The sequence below is a fragment of the Manis pentadactyla genome, chromosome 12, assembly GCF_030020395.1.
Source record: "Manis pentadactyla isolate mManPen7 chromosome 12, mManPen7.hap1, whole genome shotgun sequence".
NCBI lineage: Eukaryota > Metazoa > Chordata > Mammalia > Pholidota > Manidae > Manis > Manis pentadactyla.
The window spans coordinates 54,209,161-54,226,379 of NC_080030.1; the positions used below are offsets into that span (position 1 = coordinate 54,209,161).

Below are 17,219 nucleotides of genomic sequence, written 5' to 3' on the forward strand. Positions count from 1 at the left end.
CTTAAGAAAGGTGCTTTGCATCATCAAAACAGATAAAAGGGCCAGTATTCCTTGATAAATCTTCATCTGTTAATTTAGCTTTCACAACACAGCAACTCTCTTCCTGGTGAGACTCTTGCAGCTCTGCTTCATCAGGAGATCCTGGTTACTGCTTAGAAAACAGAGTTCTGAGCTGCCCACCCATCTCCATATGCACACCCAGCTTCTGTGTGCCAGCCCTCCTCCCTCACTCATACCACTGTAATTGTGGTCTTTGCAGTATCTCCAAGTCTGTTTTTACCCCCAGCCAATCTTTTCTCTCCTCAGTAGTGAAGTAATTCATTTAAAATATAAATAGACTAATGGCTTCCCCTGCTTAAAAGGCTTCAGTACTTTCCCACTGAATTTCAAATATAATCCAGACTTCTTCCCAGGGCTTACAAGGATCAGGGATCCACCCCCTTGGTACTTCCTCAGTGTCATCCTGGCCTTTCTCCTCTTCCTCGCTTTTTTCCAAACACTTTGATCTTTTTAACAGTTCCAAGGTCATTGTCTTTTTGGATGGGATTTTTCCCATCTCGGGGTGGGGGTGGGGGGGTGCCCGGAACCCTGGCCTCCCTGCCCCACAGCTGACTCCTAGGACCCTATCTAAGTAAGTTCTGTGACCCACTGTTCCAGCCTTGTTCCTTTTATAGCCTGATCATCAAATTTGCAAGTATGAATTTGTTTATTTTTTTACTTGTCTATGGTGTCTATCTTCCCACTAGCCTCCATAAGGGCAGGAGTGTATCTGTTTATCCACCGTTAATATCCACATGGTAGCACCTATATTTCTTTCCTGGGGCCGCTGTAACAAAGCACCACTGTCTGAGTGGCTTAAAACAACAAATTGATTTTCTCATGGTTCTGGAGGCTGGAAGCGTGAAATCAAGGTGTTGGCAGGGCCACGCTCCTTCTGAAGACTCTAGAGGAGGCTCCTTCCTTGCTTCTTCCAGCTTCTGGGAGTCCCAGGCATTCCTTGGCTTGTAGATGCCTCTAATTCTACCTTCAGATGGCATTCTCTCTGTGTCACTGTCTTCACGTAGCTGTGTCCTTATGAGGACACCAGTCATACGGGATTAGGAGCCCTCTCTACCTCAGTAGGAACTCATCCGAACTAATTGTATATGCAACAACCCTCTTTCCAAATAAGGAAACATTCTGTAGTACTGGGGGTTAGGATTTCAGTATCTTTAGTTGAATGGATAAATAAGATGACTCTTGAACTGGTATTTCTCATTTATACAGATGGGACTGATTGCAGTGTATTCTGTATAGGAGACAAAGAACTAAAGCCCAAGGCCAAGGCAAAATATTTCTCTCTATTGTTTTACTTACTTACAAATTGGTAGAGGGCCTGTACTCAGCAACTAAACAGATACCAGAATAGACCCAAACACACTCTTGTAGGACTAGCTACCTACCTTCCTAGTTACCATGTTACCTGGGGAATGTGTTAAAGTAGGAATAGAGTTCCTACTTGCATTCTCTAGGGTCAAATATGGGCAAAAATCAAACAAACTATTCTGGAAGGAAAAGGAATGGGCTTTCTACTACAAGATGTGGTGGGATCCAAACCAATGTAATGACCAGATCAGTGTCTAATTTTTTAACTTAAATTATTTTATTTATTAATATATATTAATATCAGTCTTGCCTTATCTTTGTTTAAATTCAACTAATGAATAGTCTGCAAGGGTAGCAAGTGAGTGAGAAGGTTAAGAGGATGGGTTCCAAACCTAGTCTTCCACTTACTCACTGTGTGGACTTGGGCAACTTACCTAACTTACCTGTGCCTCAGTTTCCTCATCTATATAGTGGAGATGATATAAAAGTACCTTCCACTGGGCTCTATGAGGATTGAATAATTTATATAAAGCACATAGAATAATGTCAGCTGCATAGTAAAGATTCACTAAATGATGGCTACTGTTTTTGTTATATGCTAGCCAATTTGCCTCACCTCAATGAAATACTATAACATGTAAAGATTTTCACAATATTTGTCATGATTTTAAGTCTTACGCAAATTGAGTTTTATTCACATACTGTGTCTACTATTGAATCTCTCGTTCTGTTATAAATGGATCCCACTCTCAACATTATTTTTAATGATACCTAAAGACCTCTTGTGTCCTACTGAAATTAGAACTAACCCAAGGGAACAAACAGTCCTCATAAATCTTCTTTGCAGAAGGGTCAAATCTCATCGTCTATCTGCACTGATCAAAGATAATCATTAAAATTCCACAATTAACAAAAATTATAACTGATACAAATAAATACATTGTTCACAACTTGCAACAATTGATAAATATTCATTTCTGGAAATAAGATTTTTACAAGCAGACAGACAAGTTGTCAAGAAAGAGGACTATATGCTTTGATAAAAAAGGAAAGAATGGTTCAGAAACTAGCAGGCCATACATAACAAGATCCAAGAGAGGAAAAGCAAGATATAAGTCACAGTGTCTTTTATAATATAATCTTAAAAATTATGTATTATCACTTCTGTCATATTCTATTAGTCACACAGGCCAACCCAGATACAGTATGGGAGAGGGCTATACAGACTGTAAATGCCAGGAGGAGGGGATTACATACACATTTTACAACATTTACAATGAAATATATGCCCTTTACAAAATATAGAATGTCATGATGAAAAAAATTGTTTAATGTTTTATTGTTATAGTCATATTATTAATTCCCCCTTTTTAACCTATTATTACCAGAATTTGGTAACATTTTGATAATCGATATAGCATTTCTAGAGTATATTAAACAATTACACATTAATCAAAATGTCTGTTGAATTAATAAACATTAATGATTGACAACACATTCCAGAATATAGTTCATTTCAGAAGAACAAAATTACTTTGTTTCCTCATGGCAGTGCCCAACAAAACTAATTTTAAAATGAATAATCCTTTTCTTTTCAAGTTCTTAAAATTTTTTGTGGTATTTTAGGCATCTTGAGAGTTCAGTCAATTGTTTACTTATATTAAAGATGAAAAGAAACTGATGTTGTAGAAGATAAACATTTGTATAGATTAAACACTGAGAAAATATTCCTGACCTATAATATCCAAGATAACTTGTGTTTTATATCTCCAAACTGAAGTTGCCACAAAGCAGAATATTCTAGTTCCCTCTCAGTTAGTTCTGTGGAACCTTGTTTTGGCAATGTCTTCCATCTATGATAATATAATGCACAGTCTATTTTAATTTAAATTTTTACAAGATTGTAACCACTCTTCACATGTTAGTGTTATCTAAACATATAAACCCCACAGCATTTTACATCTGCAAAGATCCTTGGAATTTTTTTATGTTAAAACTGTTCCTCACTTTGAAGGGTTGGGAAATACTATATTTCATGGCACTGTCTCCCCATATTCTCTGTTGCATCTGAAATTAATTTAATGTACTCTAAATTCAAATGTACCACCTAGTGATAGCACAGAGCAGTATTAAATAATTGATAATTATTCGCTTTATGTGATCTCCAGAAAAAGCTAATACCAGTTGATACACAATAGTTTCAAAGAGCTAGAAAAATAGAAATCAAAGACAGACTTGGGCAGGCTATATCATTTTGAGATCCTTTCTACTCTTGCCACACACATAACCACACAGTGATCAGTTGATAGTGCTACTCTTTGAATACTTAACTTTCTTCTTAAAAATAAACTGAGATACTTAAAAAAATGATGAAGGTTTAAGATAGGAGTCATTACAAATAGCATATGCACACACAAAAACGCACTCAACTGCCTGTATTTTGGTTTCTGTGTCACATGTTAAAGAGCTTATTTTGGCTTAGAATCAGGGTCATATTACAAAATTTAATCCTAAAGTAGAGAATTTTTTTCTTTCTTTTCATTTGACTTGAGAATTACAATACATTATATAAAGCTAATCTTAGCCAAGGATTATTCCAAGGATAAAGCTAATTCCTTTCTCTGACATTAGTCCTGGCTAATTTATAAAAGAATTATGGGACTTAGTCAAGATCGGACCAGCATTCAGTGCCTGAGTTAAATTTTATTTCCTAAATTTGATTTGCATTATGAAAATTTGGTGTTTTTCCAAGTTCACTGACTAGAATATGCATATTTATGATACAAGATCTTCATAAAATACGATTGTTTATTACTCAGTACTTTGTGATCTCTCCAATAGTTTAGTATTCTGATTCTTATGTTTTACCACTGGATTTTTTCATTTATTTTAATTCAAGGATCACCCTTGTTTTCTTTTATAAGAAACTATCCATCACTTTCCTTTTGTCCTTTTCTAATTTTTTCATAGTTTCTCAATTCTTTATCAAAATCTCTCCACAAGATTTCTACAAATCAATCCTCTAGGATACACTTTTTCTTCGAGTACAGTTATATGAATTTATCCATGTTTAATTGAATAAACTGTCTTCTTTCACTGATTCCTTTTCTAATCATTGCTTTATTATGTACTTTAGTAAAGCTAACCCCAACTCCAACTTCCAAAACTCTGACCTTTCAGAGGCATCTGTCTTAAATTTTATTTCTCTATCTAATAATTTAGATATAGATTGTTTCAGTTATCTGCAGGTACATAACAAACTACTCCAAGATTTCATGGTTTAAAGCAACCATTTTCTTATTTCCCACAATTCTGAGGTTTCACTGGGGCTCAACTGGGTGGTTCATCTGCTTGTCTTATTTGGAGTCTCTCGTGCAGCTTCAGTCAGTGTTACACAGTGGCTTCATCCTGGCTCCTTGGTTGGGAATCTCTACTCAGCTGGGATACTGGGGCAACTGAATCTCTCAAAATGCTTTCTCCAGCAGAATAGCCCAACATTTTATCTAGCTAAAGCATAATATACAATATTATATTGGCTTCAGGTATACAGCGTAGTGATTGGGCATTTATATGCATTATGAAATGTTTGCCGTAAGTGTAGTTACCATCTATCACCATACAAAGATATTACAATATTATACAGTGTATCCCCCATGTTGTGCTTTTCATCTGCATCACTTATTCATTTAATAATTGGAGGTTTGTACCTCTTTATCCCTTCACCTGGTTTGCCCATCCCCCCACCCACCTACCCTATGGCAACCACCAGTTTGTTCTCTATATTTCTGAGTCTATTTCTGTTTTGTTTGTTCTTTTTATTTTTTTGATTCCACAGGTAAGTGATACCACATGGTATTTGTCTTCCTCTGACTTATTTCATGTAGCATAATACCCTCTAGGTCCATCCATGTTGTCACAAATGGCAATATTTCACTCTTTTTCTTATCAGAGTAGTCCAGCTTCTTACATGACAGCTCAGGGCTTTCAAAAGGGCAAAAATGGAGGCCCCCAGGCCTTCTTAAGGCTCACTCCCAGAGTTGCTTCTGCTACATTCTGTTTAAGTGAGTCACAGGGTCAGCTCACGTTCAGTTTGGGAAGAAATACACAGGGTATGAGCCCTGGAACATGGCTCCTCAGGGACCGTATCTGGAGACAAGCTACCACAGTGATGTTTTCCTTTTTCTCCACTAAGACCTCGATTCTGCTTTACTCCTTTTTCAGTTCCCTGTGTCTCGGGTAGTTTGCCTACGCCTACAAATGTCACCTTCTTATCCATAAACATGAAGAATATCCTACAGTGGAGTCCACCAGAGGGCCTGCAAGGAGTTGAAGCCATGTACACTGTGCAGTATTTCATGTGAGTTGGTTCTGTTCCTTTTGGCTCACTTAGGAACACAAGACTCAGAATCCCATGTTTAAATAAGCATTTTAAAACAAGAAAAGCTTTATATATTTCATGTTAAATTTTCTTGCTATGTTGTTAGACCAAATCAGGAAAGTTTCTTCACAGAGCCAGAGGCCTTGGGTACCTGGGCAACAGGAAGTTATTACAATGGAGAAAAGAAGTTGGTCAAAATATTATTCTGAGGCTGAGCAAGCAAGTAAATCTATCATCTCTGAAACATCTAAACTTATTGGGATTATAGACATTTTTAAGTGAAAGTGAAATTGAGTGCAGGTTTTTTCCAATTAGCTGTTCCTATGAAACATAGTTATGAATGGACATTTTCCCTTTTCAAGTCTCCCTCAAAAGTCATTGTAAGCAAGAAGGAATGCCAAACAGACAGACATGCCCATCTTCAAAGAAATGAAGGAAATGGCCACAAGCCCAAGGCACAGACTCTGAGCTTACAGGTCAGATACTATGAACTCTGAAGGAAAACAACCACAGATACTGAAAGGAAACCTGTATCTTCTTGAGTGCCAACAGTAGAAAATACTTTCCAAAGAATAAATGATCACAGTACTGAAAGGTTTGCCTAACAATCTAAGGATGTGACATCTAAGGATTTCTGCCACCAGAAATTGAGGAAATGTCCCCATAGAGCCCCAGTTTGGTGCCACAGAATGTCAGAGAAGGAGGAGCTGAAAGAGAAATCATGTTCAAGTGGCTTATCCATTGTAGAGACCCACTCACAAGGCAGGGAGAAGCTCAGAGTGAGACGGGTGCCAGAGGAATGATGGAGGTAAACATGGCTGTGACGCAGCCCAGGGAGGCTGTGACCTTTAGGGTGTGCCAGGAGCCACAGTAGCCTCCTACAGCCCAAAACCTGAGGGTGGATAGGCTCCCTGGCAAAGAGAGTGATATGATTCCATGAACAGTCATGTGACAGACACCCACTCCTACCCATTTGCCTAATACTCAATAAACAGCCAGCCCCATTCAGAGAGTAATAATCTTCAAGAATCCAGCACAGCACCTCTCCATAATTACAAAAGTTCCCCAAAAGCCTTCTCATAGAAATAGGGGGAAAATTCAGACAAGTAATTGTCTATAGTTCGAGTCTAAAAAAAGTACGATCTCTAATGGTAAAGCTCAGAACAGAGGTAACAAAGAAAAGATTCTAAGGTAAAAGAAAACTCTTTTATTTTTTTTTTAAAACAAGTGGTCAGAGCTTAGGAAAAAGAAAACTAAAATGTTATACAGAGATAAAGAACTTATTATTGCCAACTGATAGTAATAATTGAGCAGGTAATAATATCTGGAATTGCATGTCATAAATGTATGACATGTCTAGGAAAATGTAATAAAAGCAATAGGAAGACATATCCTGGTGACATTACTGAACTTTAAGAAAATGAAGTGATTTATGACCATCATAGCAAAAGCAGGACTCTAGTGGGACGGGTGGGTGGGGTGATTTCTGTCTGGTAACACACAACAGGAAACGTGATACATCTTCCAAGGGAAAAACGGGTGTGACCTAAGACTCCTAATCAAGTTCAACAGATGTATTTTAAGCAGGTGGGAACTCGTGACATCACTCACCTGAGACCTTCAGGGTAGGAAAACCATTCACTAAAGATGATATCCAGCTGACAGAGAGATTAAGGTGAACCTGAATGAAGAACTTAGTAATGACAAGATTATGGCAAAAAGACTGGTAACATGCAATGAAACCATCTAAATACAGAACCACGACTAAAGAGTGATGGGAAATATCATCACCGAACTTTCATATAAATGTGTAAACCTAAACAATAATACAACAAATCCAAAAGTGAGGGAAAATTATAAGTGTACTGACTTTCATAGGAGGAAACCATTAAATGTGATCTAAATGAAAATATTTCACCATTTTAATAACTAAACTCAGTATTTTCATAAACCACTCCTAATTTAAAAGAACTTTAAGGAACTAATGCTTTTTGTGGTGATGAAATATTTGAACTACAGCAATTCTCTTTAATTCCACTTCAGTTTAATTTTCTGTTAAAGTTCAAATCATGTTAAATGTACTACTTTTATTAAAACAATATGTATGCTATAATCTAGTTTCTTTTCATATCCAGTTATCTAATCATTCTTCTGTGTATAAATAACTTAACAAGATGACTAGAATCATGTATTCCAAATGTTTCAGAATATTGTGTTTCAGGGTGATTGATTTCTCTCGATTATACTGTTTTTTTCATTGTTTGAGGTTTTTTTAAATGTACCATTTTTACAAAAAAGCATAAAGTCATTTTTGTCTTTGAAAAAAGAATTTTGGCCACTAAAGGCAGTGAGAGACTTCAGTTGCTATTCACAATGGCCTCATTTTATCTAGAACCTCATTCTCATTTCCAAGGAGTTTCTCAGGAGCAGGTGTTTTAGGAAAGAAAGTATCACTGCACAAAGAGAAATGGCTCATGACTATGCCCTTGCCTCCTCTTCCATTAGGTGGAGCAAATAGCTTGCTCTGTCCCTTGCATGTTTATATGATTCAGGAAAGGATTTTTTAAAAAGAGAGAGAGAGAGAGAGAGTCATCACTGCTTTGTGAGAGCAGATAATTTAGATTACACAACTCTCAAAAGAGAATATTTAAAAAGAAACTTACCATGTTGTTTTTTACATGCCTATGCATGTGAAATGTGGGCAGTGGTACAGGGCAGTGGATCTCACTGACAGAGGACTCCAAGCCCAGCCCCCAAGTCAAACAGTCCTGGGTTCATCGCTAGGCTGTGAACCTAGCTGGGTAACCTTGGGCAAGTTACATATTTTACTTTTATACTTTTGAGTGAAGTTTGTTTCCAAGCAAAATATGAAACTTTAACAAAACTTTAAATTATATCTGCTAAAAGAATTTAATGCAGGAAATAGAGTGTAGCACTAAAAGCACAAACTTCGGCATCAGGGAAAGGTGGATCAAATCCCAGATACGCCTGTTAACCAGTCATATGAATTTAAACAGCTCCCTTAATCTCGATGAAAGTCAGTTTTCTCATCGGTAAAATGTGATGAAAATAATGGCACTTACCTCTTACCATTATTATGATAATTAAATGAGATAAAGTGTGCTGATCATAAGCACTGGTCCCAGCACATAGTGGGCACTTGACGTTTCCTGCTGTTACCAAAAAACAGACCACTGAAGGACTGCACGTGCTTGCTGTTGGGCACAAACACCATTACTGGGGTATTGATTGAATGGCTCATGTCTATCAGCTTGTCAGACTTTACAAAGCATTTTATCCAGAAGCCAGACAAGGGCATTGTCTCCTTCATCAGCATCTGCCATGAGAAGCTGCCCTATCCTTGGCAAAGTAAGGAGATTTGAAGAAGGGGGATCAAATAGGCAATGGCAATATTTTTCAAACAACAAGTCAAGAACCTGTTGGTGGGTCATGAAAAAAGTAAAATTTAGATATTACCTTATAAAACCTTTGTTTTAGTACATTAGATCTCTATGTTTTTGTGAGCTGTGTCATAATGTAAAGGTATTTCTCTCTGTGGCTCACAGTCAAAAAAGTTTGAAAGCCCATAGGCAGCAGTGATCCCTTGATGGAGAAGTTGGTCAACAAGATCTAAGTATATTTCTAATGCCTTCTGGCAGGTTTGGTGCTTATGAAACAGGAGACATTTGCTTGCAGGGCTCTGTTGCTATTTTCTGAAAAGAGAAGAAACCCTTAAGCTTCCGCCACACCTAAGTGACATTTCTTCCTTCTCAGAACATGCAATTCCCTTGAATTTTTTTATGTCTGTTTTTCCTTCACCCTCTTTAGCTGCTTCTTCTAAGTGTATTTTGTATCTAATCTTTAAATCTTGATAGTCCTGAAATTTTATCCTGAATGTTGCTTTGTCTTCATGAATAATTTCATTCACACCTATGCCTTCAATGAGTAGTTTTATGCCTGTGCTTTCACAGTCACTGCCTCCCACTCACACCTCCCTCCTGAGCCCCAGTGCCTCCTGGGCATCTGCCCTGGGTAATCTTTTACTACCTGAAGTTCACCATGTCAAAAATTGAACTCATTATCTTTCCTTTCTCCTACCTCCCACTCCCCACTCTGCATTTCTTTTCTGCACCTTATCTTGGTAGATGTTGCCACTATTCCATCCATCTGTCTCAGACAGAAGGAGACCTCATCCTTAACACCTTCATGTCCCTCATCTCTTACATTCACTCAATCTCTAGGTCATGGCTCCTGATATTTCCTCCTTTGTCCTATCATAATTTCCTCTGCCACCATCCTTGTCTAAGCCACCTACATATTCCACCTGGACCACAGTAATACCCTCTCAACTGCTCCGCAGGCTACCTCTCCTAACCCATTATATTCTCTGTGCTACCACCACGGTTAGTTTTTCTAAAACCCCCAAATGCCTGCTTTAATCCTTTCATTTACCTCTCATGCAATCCTGTCTCTTTCACTGGCTAATCCCATGTCACTTAAACTCTGTACCTCAGTCTCTCTCACCTGAAAAGTACTTAAAATATTCACCCCTCTCTATTTGCAATGGGTGTTGTGTTTTTAATAAAGAAAAGGAAAAACAGGTATGAACAACTCAATCAATATCATCATCATCACTATATTTATTGAAAATGTAGATTTTTGGTATGTGCTCCAACTTCACAAATTTTCCCCAGAACCTTAGCAGATTTTTTAAATTTTATGTGAATGTCAAGGTAATTTTTCTTCCAAGAAAGAAAATGATTAATTTTTCTTAAAACAACCCATCAAACTGAGCTTGAGATGCATAGTGGACCAAAAATTTACATAGATAATTGCAAGAAAAATTGATCACACAATATGTAAAAATTTTCCTGTATCCCAAGAATAATTATAAAATATATGCTTTCAAAATGTACTATCCACATCATAATTCACAGAAAAGAAAGGTGATTACAGAAACTCTGACTCATGTTCCTGACAGCTAATGAAAAAAATTGCCAGCAGCAAAAGTGGATCCTTTTTTTCTCAATGACAGGTGCTTCTGTTGTTCTAAAGAGAAGGCCTTAAGTTCCATTCAGTTTTATATAATGACTGTTTTTTTCCTATTGTAAAGCAGAGAGGGCACCTCATTATTAATTCACAGTTTCTCAGCAGATATGGGCAAAAGAAATGGCTGAATAAATCCGAATGCAAAAATATCAATAGAACCTACTGTGATCTCTCTGCTGAAACTTCTGACTACGAACATCAATATTATGCCAAAGTTAAGGCCATTTGGAAAACAAAGTGTTCCAAATGGGCAGAAACTGGACGATTCTTTCCTTTCTTAGAAAGTAAGTAACACAGTTGTCTTTTAAACACTTTTTAATATCAAGTTCACCTGTGCTCCTGGTGTAAGAGTCTCAGCCTCACAGACTCACAGGTAGCCTTGTCTGAGAAGCCAGGACTCTGCTTGACCCTCCTGTGCACACTGCCCATCAGCTGGGGGAATGACCAGCCCAGGGAGATTCATCTTGCTGGATCTCAGAGCCTCATCTTTATAATGAAAGGTTTGGCCAACTGATCTCTGAGATCTCTCCCAGATCCAGAATTGACACTTGATGCCAATATTATCCAATTTTGTTGTTGTTTTATTATTTAGTGGAAAAACTGACAGATATTCTTAAATGTTGTGGGCTTGTAAACCACTGATACATGTCCACAGGATTGATTAAAGATTGTTCTGACCACCAAACTAAGTGTCCTCTTGTTATGTGTGATGACATAATTTCACAGGTATAACTCAGATTTAAGGCAACATCTTCCTGGCATTTCATTTTTTAGTTTTTCCATTCCCAATCTGTGGTTAACTTAGCCATAGAAGACCCACTCAGTGTGCCATAATGAAATTTACAAGGACCCCAAAGTCCTGGAGCGGGAGCCTATCACCTGGTGCCCTTCTAGATCCGAAGTCAGTAGACCATACGTCAGACCAAATGCAACACTGCCCCTTTCTGACTGTCTACAGGCTAACTGCTAAGAAGGCATTTCTACATTTATGTAAATAATAGTTGCAACAGAGATCATATGACCTGCAAAGCCTAAAATACTTAATGGCTGGACCTTTATGGTAAAACTTGGTGAACATCTGTTCTAGGTCATTCCAGTCACATCTCCAAAGGCTGTTAGCAGTGCTTCATTTCTCTATTTCTGTTTGTTACCATGTATCAAATCATATTAATATTATTTATCACCAACTTTTCAAGTCACAGGAATGCTGTAAACATTTTTAATTGTATTTACTATCCAGGGCTGTTTATCCAAATGACTAGAAATAAATAAAGTAAATACCCTTGAATTTGCTGTTTTAACATTGTGTCAGGGTGTGTGAAATGATTGTCCCAAGATTTAGCAGAACTCAGGCCCACCTTAAAGCATTCTGAGGCATCTCAAATAAGAGGGTGGGCTTTAGAGCTTTGATCCCAGTGGGATTATATTGTAGTTTTATCCAAGGTGATTTTTACATCTGAACATGATCATTCCCTCTCGCCTCCCTCTTAAGCACAAATTGGCCCACCAGAGGTTGCTTTGACTACTGATGAGAAATCCATTTCTATTGTTCTGACGGCTCCAGAAAAGTGGAAGAAAAATCCAGAAGAAAGTTCTATTTCCATGCAACAAATCTACTCTAATTTGAAGTATAATGTGTCTGTATATAACACTAAATCAAATAAAACGGTAAGCCTGAAATGGAATGCGGGCATATAATTTGAGTCACTTTTTGCAGCTGATACTGGAACAAGCAGCCCTGACACTTTAATTATCAACATGTGCGTCTGGGAAGATGTGATATTCAAAAGAGATACCATATAAGATGGTACTGAAGCTGATATGCAGAAATTTCAAGAACATCCTTTAGATTTCCTTTGCAGAATTCTCTGTTAATGGGGTGTGACGTTGCTACTGGAGTATAGAGCAATTATCCACCTCATTTTTATGGAGAGCTTTTCTTGCAAAACATCTGTCGGTCACTCTCCAAGAAAGAAAAAAGAAAATGTTAGCAAGAACACAGGATAAGGTTGAATAAGAAATCCATCCTTATGTTATTAATTTAGAATTGCTCCCAGAATTGTTCCTGTTCCTGACCATGCTCTGCTGAGCTAAAGAAAAAGGGTATTCAAGCTCTTGTTGCAAAGAAAGCATGTGATGAGAGTAACAGATGTAATGTTATCTCAGTCTTCTAGTTCCTTCTAGAGTTATTTGTCAGTAATGGCACTGGAAATCCTTGGCTCTAACTGCTATTTGCAATTCCTTGTCCTAGTGGTCTCAGTGTGTAACTAACCACACGCTTGTGCTCAGCTGGCTGGAGCCTGATACTCTGTACTGTGTCCATGTGGAGTCCTTTGTCCCAGGGCCTCCTCGCCTTGCTCAGCCTTCTGAGACGCAATGTGTCCGTACTTTGACAGGTAAGCTTTGCAAAAACTCTCCACCAGTCTTAGGAAGGCAGTCTGATAGAACTAAAAGGAAGTGTGGTAGTGCATTCAAGGTTGTGGTGTATCCATGTCTGCCAGAAACGGGTTGAGGCAAAGGCAGAAACAGCCAGCACCAGAAATCCATCAGGCAGCCTGTGACACTGCCACTGAACTTGGCCAGTGTTAGGGAATATTTTCAACCCCTCAAGGAATTCTCAGCACTGGTCCTGACATCCACTGCCAAGCTGCTGCCTTGGGAAATGACAATTAGGAATTTTCACACACACCTTTTTCCTTCTTTAAAATTATAATCAGTCTGGTCCATTGAAGTCCTGTGGTTCTCATGAACATCAGGAAATTGTATTGTTAGAACAAAGCATTACCCTAAAAATCCTTGAACGTAGAATTCTTTGCTCCCCCTCAGGAATACTAATTACAGGCTCTGCAAGTTGCATCCAGATACCATTCACTGGCTGCCGAGGGTCTGTGAGCGGCACGTCAGTCATTGCGCCCTTGCTCTTACGGTGATTTCTTCTTCCTTGTATTTGTCTGTCTTATGTTTTCTGAACTGGGCTACCAAGACCTGTGGTTGAACATTCCCATTCCTGTTAGGAGCCTCACACTTAGGAGCTTGGCATTTGTTTAACCTTTCTTCCCCTAAGGTGAGAGGACCTTGAACTTAAAACCTGAAAATTGAAAATAAATCCTGAAGTTTACAATGGCTCTTCATCCATTACTCTTCTGTTTCTCTCTTCCAAACGTGCCAGCATAGGACAAATGGCACAACTTTCCCCAGGTCTTCCGATCAGTAGACGTAAGATAAGAATGTCACAGAACTCCTGGTTTCTTTTTCCCGCACGCCATCCACATTTTATGTTGAAATTGTCCCAGGGAATAAAAAGGGAAGTGTATGAGTATGGATCAAAAGTAAAAAGTACTGTTTTTGAAACTCTATCCTTATCATACCTTTCCCTTTGAAATGAAGGGTTTACCAATAAAACTAAAGAGCTAAGCATGCAAAGGGCAGAACAAAGCAGATTGAATAAATCATTTTTGTATTTGGAAAAAGTGCTTTGTTTACTAACAGCCTGACAAGTGGCCAAATGTTAAGAATGAATTTCCAGTGGAAATCATTGAAGCAGTTGGCAGAGCAAAAGCAACTAAAGTACAGATTAAATTAAATACTTCCCAGCAAGCAGATGGAGCTGACTTTCTCACTAGTCTGGAAGGTATCAAAACAACGAGGCACCATTTCAGGGGCTGACCTTTTCCTGGATATCTCAGCTGTTACCGCCCCAGACACCTTTCCAATATACTGCAATGAGGGGCTACTTTTCTCAAGAATCAGTATTACATCTTTGGGGACTATCCTTGGAAAAATATTTCTGCTTTCTATAATTCCCCAGTCCCTAAAACACACATAGAGTTTGTTAGGCTTACTGTGCAAACTAAATGCCATTAGTGATTGTATCCATGGCTCTTTTTATTTAGGGCGAGTTCAGTCTGGAGACCAAGGACTGTACTAAGAGGATGGAACCGAGTTGTAATCTAAAAGAGGGGCTAATGATGCTCAGCCACCTGCAATATCTGCACTGTGGCTTTAGCACCTTTCTATGGGAAACCTGCTGACAGGTGTGCTCTTCAGCAAGAAGAGCCTATAGCTGGACCCTCATACCTGGACTTTCCCACTGGTTATTGTTAACCACCCTCACCACCCATGACACTTCTATTTCTAGTCTTTAACTAGATAGCTAATTAGATAGTGACTTTGCTGCTTTCTCTCAGTCCTATGCATCAAGAGCATCCAATATCTGTGTAGACTGAACACTCTGACGGCACTCTTGCTTACTTTATTAGTATATAAGGAACATGCTAGAACTTTTTGTCATTTGTCCTAAAGCTGCTCCTCTTTTCTACTGCTGTATTAGTCGGGGTTCTCCAGAAAACAGAATCTATATATATATATATATGAATATCTGTAGAGAAAGATATGTATTTTAAGGAGTTGGCTTATGTGATTGTAGAGGCTAGTAAATTCAAAATGCACAGGGCAGGCTGACAGGCTGGAGACCCAAGGAAGAGTTGATGTTATCTAAAGGTAATGTGCTGGCAGAAGTCTCACTTCCTTGGGGAGGTTAGCCTTTTTTGTATAAAAGCCACCAACTGATTGGTTGAGGCACACCCAAATGATAGAAGGTAATCTGCTTTACTCAAATCTACTGATATAAATGCTAATCCCATCTAAAACATGCCTTCCCAGAAACTCTAGAATAATGTTTGACCAAATATCTGGGTACCATGGCATAGCCAAACTGACATGTAAAATTAGCCATTACAACTTCCAAGTACCCCATAGGAATTTAAGAAATATGTTAGTCCACAATAAGCCCTATTCATCAACTGTGTAATCTGATCAATGGTGAGCCAGGGCCCCTTTTCTTAAAACTATTCACCAGGTCTTTTCATTCCTCTATGACTGCTATTTATCATGAACCTACAGCATATCCGGACCTGGCAGGGATTACTGTCATTCTCAGCACACACCAGCTCAGTCCCTTCCCTACACACATTCTCAAGCTCCAGACCTACCCTGAAAGTCTGGGCAACTCATGTGAGGATGGTTCTATTAGTAAGTATAGAAAGTAACACCATGCATTTCTGTTCTCCATATGTTCCTAAATATATGGAAAAAAATTAAGGCAAAGTAGCATGGAAAAGTGAAGTGGCCTAGTGGGATCTGCACAAGAAGTCTTTGTTGTCTGGTTTGCTGTGAGGTATCTGAATATCAGACACACTTACCTTCGAATATAAAAACTGTCATGAATCTGACAGCCTGTCATAAAATGCTGGAGCACCTGCTCCCATGGGTTGTTAATGCATCCTTTCTGTAAAGTTTGAAGACAAGTCCAGATGATTCCTCAAGACCATCTGTTGTCAGAGAACAATTCTGAGACCCTTTATAACCTTTAGTTCAAGCTTCTCAATTTATAAAAGTGAGAATCTGTTCCTAAATGTAAGTGATCTGCCCAAAGCTCCTTGCCATTGCTAATGTTTTTCCACTGCACCAAATCACAATTATCTCCCCCACCCACCTATTTGTTTTTTACAGATCAAACATCAGTATTGAACATTAAAATCATCTTCTGGTATGTTTTGCCCATATCTGTTACTGTGTTTATTTTTTCTGTGATGGGCTACTCCATGTACAGATACATCCATGTTGGCAAAGAGAAACACCCAGCAAATTTGGTGAGTGCTTAATATGACAAGAGTCATTATAACACACCTCCAGGATAAAAGAAAATGAGGCTTTAAAACACATACCATTCCTTTTACAGGCAGAGTGAGTTTAAAGTTAAAGAACTGATGAATTAAAATACACTTTCTGAACTAGATTAACTCACTAACATAACCCAAGAGAAGGATTCCTTAACTTTGACAAAGATTTTCTCTTTAATGACCAGAGTAGAAAAGGTCTTGAGGTATACAGATTAATTGAGGCATGATCCATGCCCACCCAGAGGTTTGAGTCTGGTTGGGGACTAGAATTTAAAATGATATGTGAAGGCTGAGATGAAAACAGGCAAGGGGGCTCTGCAGGTACAGGAGGCTGAAGCCCTCGGTGGGGGCTCAGGAGAGGACTCAGGCCTGGGCTTGGTTATGAAAGGGAGTAAGAGTTAGGGCACCTACTGAAGGCAGAAGAAACAGCAGGGGCAAAGGTGGGTCAGTGTTCAGGAAACCATGTAATACTATGTTATATGCCACACAATATTGTGAAACCATAAGGTTCCTGATAAGGAGCTTCAAAAGATGAGACTGGAGAGTGGGTGGTAGGGCCAGGTAATGGGAGAATTGGGACATCACTCGAAGGAGCTTGGGCTTTATTCTGCTGGCAGGGAGAAATCTCTGTGAGATTCTGGGTTGAGGGTGTGATGGTCAATATTGTGTTTTAGATCCAGCTGGATGGTGGGTCTAAGACAACTTTACAAGGAGTAAGACAAGAAGCAAGAGAAGCAGTGAGGAGG

At 38.6% G+C, this 17,219-nt stretch overlaps 1 protein-coding gene across 1 annotated transcript in view; it reads left to right on the forward strand.

Annotated features, from left to right (window-relative positions):
- Positions 1-17,219, forward strand: part of IL20RA (interleukin 20 receptor subunit alpha) — a 34,781-nt gene that overhangs the window by 13,954 nt on the left and 3,608 nt on the right. Inside the window, exons 2-6 of the mRNA XM_036903690.2 lie at positions 5,587-5,722; positions 10,898-11,076; positions 12,285-12,460; positions 13,044-13,188; positions 16,304-16,443. Coding sequence (XP_036759585.2) covers positions 5,587-5,722; positions 10,898-11,076; positions 12,285-12,460; positions 13,044-13,188; positions 16,304-16,443 — 776 coding nt within the window. The remainder of the gene's footprint in view (positions 1-5,586; positions 5,723-10,897; positions 11,077-12,284; positions 12,461-13,043; positions 13,189-16,303; positions 16,444-17,219) is intronic.